This window comes from Physeter macrocephalus, chromosome 5 (genome assembly GCF_002837175.3).
Source record: "Physeter macrocephalus isolate SW-GA chromosome 5, ASM283717v5, whole genome shotgun sequence".
In the NCBI taxonomy this organism is placed as follows: Eukaryota; Metazoa; Chordata; class Mammalia; order Artiodactyla; family Physeteridae; genus Physeter; species Physeter macrocephalus.
Genome location: NC_041218.1, coordinates 12,034,691 through 12,041,736, shown reverse-complemented (window position 1 = coordinate 12,041,736; position 7,046 = coordinate 12,034,691). Strand labels below are relative to the sequence as shown.

The following is a 7,046-nucleotide window of genomic DNA, read 5'->3' as shown; positions in this document are numbered from 1 at the left end:
ATAATATTTTTTAGTTTCGGTGATCATCAAGCAATTAGTTTAATGTGAAAGTGAGTGAAGATAACCTCATTTCCATTCCATTTTCTTTGTTTTACTCTATGTAAAGGTTTCCACTGTGTCCTTGTATTCTGAAGGCCTAGGATTGTTTTTCCAATGTGCACAAATGAGAAGTGGAATGTTTATTATGTTTTAAAATTCATAAAATTAGTAATATTAAAAATAATTTTAATAAAATTAAATGGAACTTAGAAAGTTCTGTTTCTTTGCATTAAATGTAATCCCACTTAAGACAACATGACATATTTACCGGTAAAAGTAGGGCAGACCATTCCCATTATCTCTCCAATTATCGTTGCAATAAGGTCTCCTTTCCTTCACTCACTCACAATATGTATTGATTACCAAATATATTCCAGACATCGTCCTAAACTCTTGAGAAATTAAAAACAAAACAAACAAACAAAAGTATCATTGGGGCACTTCTTACTCTGACCCAGTCCCAGAAAGTTCTTGTAACTGCCAACTAACACTAATAACTAACGTGAATAGGAACTCTTTCACTCCTCACAAGTCTATAGGTAGGGTTATCATTATGCATCCCGTATTTTCATACCTATTTTTACGAGGCACGAGGATACTGTGGTTCAGAGAGGTCAACAGGCTTGCCAGAGGTGCACAGCTAAGCAAGAGGTAAGCGCATCTCAAACCACGCCACTTGGCCCCACACTCCACCCCAGGGCAGGGCGGTGACCACGAGGTGAGCGGGTCACCACAGCGGCGCGCTCCCCAGGGGACGCCCCTCACCCTCACCCTCCGCGGTCGCCCTCGGGCAGCCCCCCACACTCCGACCAACCACCTGACCCTGCCCCGGCGGGTTTCCCCAGCGAGGCTGCGCGGCCGGGGCGGGGTGGGGCGGGGCGGGGCGGCCCTCCTGGGAGGCCGGGCGCCGGGGCGGGGCCGCCGGGCGCCGGGGCGGGGCCGCCGCGCGCAGGACGAAGGAAGTACCCGCCAGCGCGCTTCCGGGGCTGCGCTGGCTTTGCCTGCGTCCAGCCGCACCATGGGGCCGCTGCCGCGGACTCTCGAGCTCTTCTACGATGTGCTGTCCCCCTATTCCTGGCTGGCCTTCGAGGTGACGCCGGGGGAGCCGCTTCGGCCGGGGCTTGGAGGACGAGGGCAGAGGGAGGGGCGAGAGAAGGGCGTAGGGACAGCAATCTCGTGAAATTCCTGGCGCTGCCCGACGCGGTTTAGGACAAGCAGATAGCCAGTCTGAAGGTCACTTTGTTGGTAAACCGGATACGATCGCTGGCCCCAGGTCGAACCCTTATAGCCTAAGGCAGGGGCTTCCCCCAGTGGTTAAGAAGATGATCAACTTAAGAGAATCAGGCTATAAGCCCTCTTCGTAGCCCTCCGATTTCCGTTTAGTGGAGGGAGGGGCTGGAGTGAAGAACAGATGAAAAACTGTCCACAGGAGCAAAGGTCCTGGGGTCGATTTCTAGCAGTGGAGAGAGTTTTCCCCTTTCAAACCAAACAGTTTAGGACGTCCTCATAACCCCTTGTCTGCGCCTGTAGCTTCTGGCTGATGACTGCCGTAAAGCACCCTTCCCTCCCTCAGCCGTTTTCACTCTCTCTCTTCGCCCCCGCCCTGCAGGTCCTGTGCCGGTATAAGAACATCTGGAACGTCAGCCTGCAGCTGCGTCCAACCTTAATTGCAGGGATCATGAAAGACAGCGGTATGAAGGCAGCAGCGTTTTCGGCAGGGATTTGAGGGAAGACTGATTGCAAAGGCCCAGGGGAGTGGCCCTCCACTGGGTCTTCATATTGGCGGCATCAGCTAGTAACATGCCCTCTGCCTGAAACCCCGGTAGGGGTCCCCCAGTCCTGGGACCCTTAGGTCGTCCCTCATCAGTGAGCCCAACTTTCCACTTGCAGGAAACCAGCCGCCAGCTTTGCTTCCCCGCAAAGCCTTATACGTGAAAAATGACGTTAGGCTCCTGGGACAGCATCTCCAGGTTCCCATCCGCTTACCCAAGGATTTCTTCTTTGTGATCTTTGAAAAAGGTGAAGAGAGTGGGATATAGATGGGGCCTCAAGTAGAGAGAAGTGGATTTGGAGTTTGCAGGGCCAGAAAGGAGGGGTTCGGGTGATTCCATTAAGTGAAACAAGCCTTGGGAAAACTCAGGATCAGAGTTAAGGGAGGAGAAGGTTTGAGGATGTCAGGGGAGGGAGGGCAGGACAAACGGGTTATCAGAAACTTGGGTGGGAGGCTGAGGGCGTTGGAGCACTGGGGGGTGTCAGAAGCAGGAAAGAGCTGGTCTTCCATGGGGAAACCAGCTGGAGGAGCCCTACCTCTGAGTGCCTCTGCCCCACAGGAAGTTTGACAGCCATGCGCTTCCTCACCGTCGTGAAACTGGAGCACCCGGAGTTGCTGGAGAAAGTGTCCAGGGAACTGTGGATGCGCATCTGGTCACGGGTGAGGGTGGGGCTCTGGAAACCCACTTGCAGGGAGACCCCTGCCCTAGGCTCAGTCCAGGTCCCGCCTTCCCCATCGTTCACTGACCTAGTGTCCTCCATCACGCCCCTCACCTCGCCACCCCCTCGTACTGAGTGTCCTCTTTTTTCCAGGACGAAGACATCACGGAGCCCCAGAGCATCCTGGCCGTGAGTGTCCCCACTCCTCCCGTGGGGAGTCTGAGGACGGTTGACATCCGGGGGCAAAGAGGACATCATTTTCTTATTGGGTAGAAGAGGTCATAGTTAGGGGAGAAAGGATCTTTGATAGGCCAAATTACTAAAGGGTTGGAACTAAGAGGACCCGCGAGGGACTATCCCGTGGTTGAAAGAGGAAGTGCAGCATTCTACATGGGCAGCACGTATTTGATGCAAGAAGTCAGTGGGAGAGAGTGTTAAATTTGGCACCTGCAGATGTGAAGTACTGGCAAGTCTTGGCCCCAAAGACTCCAACACAGACCTCACCATCACATCCAGGAGACTTTAAAAACAGGCTTTAAAAAGACAAAAAGAGCTAACTGACTCAAGCCAAAATTACACAGAAGCCTGAGTGAGAAAAATGGAAATAGCTCAAAACGTTAAAATGTGTGCCAGCCATAGATAGGGCTATAAAAAGTAAGTGTTTCTGCAGGATTAAATCGGAAAATTCAACACCATATTTTTTTTTCCCTTAAGTTTGCAAAAGACAGTTGAGGCATATTCAAATGTAATAGATAAAACGACAAGTCACAAAAAAGTTAAACATACAAAGCATGCCCAAAATATATCCTTCATGTTTTTATTCTTGCAAAGTCTGTGCATAGGCTTGCTTTTTCACTTAATATTTAACAGTCATTTTCCATGCCATTTAAAACTCTTGGAGAGAATAATTGTTAGTTTCCACATAGCATTCCATTCAGTGGATTTGTTTACTTAACCACTGCCCTATTATTGAACCCTTGGTCAGAACACAATTCTCATGTGGTCAAAGACAACGTCATGGATGACTTTGCATTTCCCAGTCCAGGTCGTGGCGGTCAGGTCACAGTGGTTGTCAACCCTGGCTGTACATTAAAATCACCTGGGCACCACCGCCCAGGAATTCCGATGTAATTGTTCTCAGGGATGACATGCAAACTGGGATTTTCAAAAGCTCCCCCAGGAGATTCTCACATGTGCAGCCAAAGTGAAGAGCCACCGATCCCAGCAAACCCCAAACTGAAGCCTTCAACGTTCTCTTGAAGCCAGACACTCATAGCTGTAGCTGTGTACCTTGTCCAGAGTCCACAGGAAGTTCTATAGGAATTAGAGCCCAGCCCTTGATTCAGGAGTTCTGAGAAGTAGGAAGGCACTAGCCCCAGACTTACTGTCCGGGGACTCAGATTCTCGCATTGGCTCTGCTACTAACAAGCTCTTCAACACTGACCAAGATATGTACCGTTTCTGGACTTCAGTCTCCTCATCTGTTGACAAAGTGGTCGGGAAGCTGGTCTCTAAGATGCCCTCTGGCATTAAATTTCTGCAGCTATGCCTCTGCCACCCACTCTTTCCACCCATCTCATGATTTTGAAGGGAAAAACAGCCCCTGTTGGCAAGGATAGACCTCCACTCATGGGTGGGTGAGGGCACTGTCAGGATAACGTGGGGACAGAGAATTAAAAAAACAGTTTTTTCCTGAGATTCCCCTCCGCCACTAATGCAGACACAGTTGTATTCCCTACCCCATCCCTTCAGGCTGCAGAGAAGGCTGGCATGTCCACGGGACAAGCCCGGGAACTTCTGGAAAGGGTCTCAACACCACAGGTGAAGAACCAGCTCAAGGAGACCACTGAGGCAGCCTGCAAATACGGGGTGAGCGACTCTGTGTGTGCCCAGCCCCGGTGCTGAGACAGGGCGAGACTCTCGGCTAGGTCGTCATGCTCCTGTCCAAAAGCTGCTCCCCAGCCGTGAGTCCTGGCTCTCCCAGACCACCCTCACCCTCTCCCTTCCTTTCCCTGGACCCCAGGAAAGGAAGGGAGGGAGCTAGATGGTGAGAGAGGAGACAGAAAACTCTCCCTAGAGACCCGGAGCCTCTTATCGGACACCTCTGGCTGCTTTGTATCTATGACCTCAGACCAGTATTGACGTGCAGCCTTCAACGGCAGCCCAATAACCACCTGCTCCATCACCCTCCTTCCTGCACGGTGACTGCTTTCTCCAGGCCTTTGGGCTGCCTGTCACTGTGGCCCACCTGGATGATGAAACCTACATGCTGTTTGGCTCTGACCGGATGGAGTTGCTGGCACACCTTCTGGGTAAGTTACAGGTTCATGCTGAGCTGCCCTTGACCCCACCCCTGCATGATATCAGTTGCCCAGAAGGATGGATTCAGAGCAAAAAAAAGAATGTTCTAGGCCCTTCCAGTAATGGAGCCTCATACAGACACAGCTGTGCCTGAGGTAGAATGGGGAGGGAGCCACCTTCTCCCACAGGAGAGAAGGAAGCCTCTGTACCGTGAAGCCAGGTGGGGCTCGTCCTAGAGAATCCCCAGGGGCTTGTGCGGCCAGCCTCTGGCATGATTTTCTCCATCCAGGAGAGAAGTGGATGGGCCCGGTGCCTCCAGCTGTAATTGCCAGACTTTAAGGAAGCCCAGAAGCAGCAGAATTATTGGTATAGAAAAGCAGACTATCTCCTTACCCCTCCTCTAGCGTGGGGCCCGGGGACTCTGGTTTCCTGTCTGGTAGAGGTTCCTCTCCGGCCCTGGGGGCTGCCGGCGAGGGGCTCTGCAGTACACCATCTACCATTAGTCTCACGGCTGCTGTTACTTCTGTGCCTCACGAGTGCCTTTCGAGAGCCCCAAACTCTGCTTCCCACAAAATAAACCTAATGCCATTAGGCATCATATTTCTGGGTCTGTGTCTTCCCTGGTGTTTGTGTGCTCTTGTTCCCGCGATCCCGTCCCGGCCATCCTAGGTGTTTGAGAAGAGCAGCTCACTGTGTGCTCCCAGCCCCCTGCCCACCCTGGGGCAGCTTCTGTGGAGGGAGCAGGAAACAGTCCCTCTTTCTCTTCTACAGAAGCTTCCTGAGTCTGTCAGAGACAGACAACTAAGCTGGATGGATTTTGCCACTAACCAGTTGGGTCTTCTGACCAGGCGTGGTGCCTGAGACAGGGCTGGGGCCAGAAGCCCCTGGGGAGTGAAGGCTGGAGGCACCCGGAGCGTGCCTGAGCTTGCATCCAGATATTTAAACGGGGTCCAGCTACTCTGACCAGCAGACCCAGGACAAGGCCAGGCAAGGAGACTGGCCGGAGCTGCCACGGCCTGAAGAAGTGGCTCATCCCCTCGTGGTTCCTCCCCCTCCCCCACAAAGCAGATCCCAGGGAAAACTCAGGCCTTTCTCCCGGCCTCTCATGACCCCTGTTCCCTCCCACGCAAACCTATAGCTTTCCCACTCCCCCAGTTCTTAATCCAAAGGCCCTGCTCTTTGCCCACTGTATGATAATCAGAATGCCTTGTGTTTCCATAGGGTCTGGACTTCTTTGACAATACTCTGTTTAGAAGCTGAAACCACACTTGGATGCCTGTGTGGCGACTTAGATGGCTCAAGGGGCTTTAAGATGAGATGCCATCTTCCCTTTGCTTCAGTCTGGCTTTCTCATCTCATATCCCATTTTCCCCTCTTATCCCCTATCACTTTCTGTCTTCCTCCTCTCCCCACTTTTTCATTATTCCAGCATACTCCAGGATTTCAAATCATCCTACCAGGCTTACCTGTGAAGTAATGTCAGAAGTGCATCTCCAAATAAGTACTCCTTCCTCCAAAGGAGATTTGTGACATGTGTAGCTAATATAAGATAAAAATATGGGGAAACATAAGGGCAAGTTAAAACAAAATGGAACTTTTCACGTATTGAAGTTAAATATATTCAAGTATATTGAAGTTCTCATATATGCTGAGAGCAGCGTGAGTAGAGACAAAGTTTTATGAATAAAGATGCTTGTCTCACCATTATTTGTGATATCAAATGACTTAAATATCAAACGAGGATTTTTGAATGTTATGGTCCAGGATGTAAGGTTTCATAGCCATCAAAATTATATTTGTGGGGCTTCCCTGGTGGCACAGTGGTTGAGAATCTGCCTGCTAATGCAGGTGACACGGGTTCGAGCCCTGGTCTGGGAGGATCCCACATGCCGCGGGGCAACTAGGCCCGTGAGCCACAACTACTGAGCCTGCGCGTCTGGAGCCTGTGCTCCGCAACAAGAGAGGCCGCGATAGTGAGAGGCCCGCGCACCGCGACGAAGAGTGGCCCCCACTTGCCACAACTAGAGAAAGCCCTCGCACAGAAACAAAGACCCAACACAGCAAAAATTAATTAATTAATTAATAAACTCCTACCCCCAACATCTTCAAATAAATAAATAAATAAAACTCAAAATGGATTAAAGACCTAAATGTATTTTTTAAAAATTAAATTTGTGAAAAATTTTTTGGAAATTTGGAAATTCTTAGTATATAATAATTGATTGGAAAAAAGCTGAAACTATATAGTATGAAGTCAATTAGGTCTTGTTAAAAAT

The 7,046-nt window shown here is 50.5% G+C and overlaps 1 protein-coding gene across 4 annotated transcripts; it reads left to right on the top strand.

Moving 5' to 3' along the window:
• Window positions 1–988: 988 nt before the first annotated feature.
• Window positions 989–5,370, top strand: GSTK1 (glutathione S-transferase kappa 1). 4 transcript variants are annotated; one of them, XM_055084785.1, is made up of 8 exons: window positions 991–1,129; window positions 1,649–1,730; window positions 1,930–2,058; window positions 2,370–2,470; window positions 2,623–2,658; window positions 4,222–4,338; window positions 4,632–4,781; window positions 5,060–5,370. In XM_055084785.1, the coding sequence occupies exons 1-8, from the start codon at window positions 1,058–1,060 to the stop codon at window positions 5,093–5,095; spliced, it is 723 nt and encodes a 240-aa protein (XP_054940760.1). In that variant the 5' UTR covers window positions 991–1,057; the 3' UTR covers window positions 5,096–5,370. The 4 variants fall into 4 exon arrangements, with proteins under 4 accessions (XP_023987683.1, XP_023987686.1, XP_054940760.1 ...); XM_007111055.4 differs by having other exon boundaries at window positions 994–1,129; window positions 4,688–4,781; XM_024131915.3 differs by lacking the exon at window positions 5,060–5,370 and having other exon boundaries at window positions 989–1,129; window positions 4,688–5,037.
• The last annotated feature ends 1,676 nt before the right edge of the window (window positions 5,371–7,046 follow it).

Excerpts from the sequence above, each read along its gene's own strand:
- GSTK1 (XM_024131915.3), top strand. The coding sequence starts at position 1,058 with ATGGGGCCGCTGCCGCGGACTCTCGAGCTCTTCTACGATGTGCTGTCC. Across the intron at positions 2,059-2,369 it reads CTTTGTGATCTTTGAAAAAG|GAAGTTTGACAGCCATGCGC; the intron begins GTGAAGAGAGTG and ends TCTGCCCCACAG. Across the intron at positions 2,471-2,622 it reads GGATGCGCATCTGGTCACGG|GACGAAGACATCACGGAGCC; the intron begins GTGAGGGTGGGG and ends TCTTTTTTCCAG.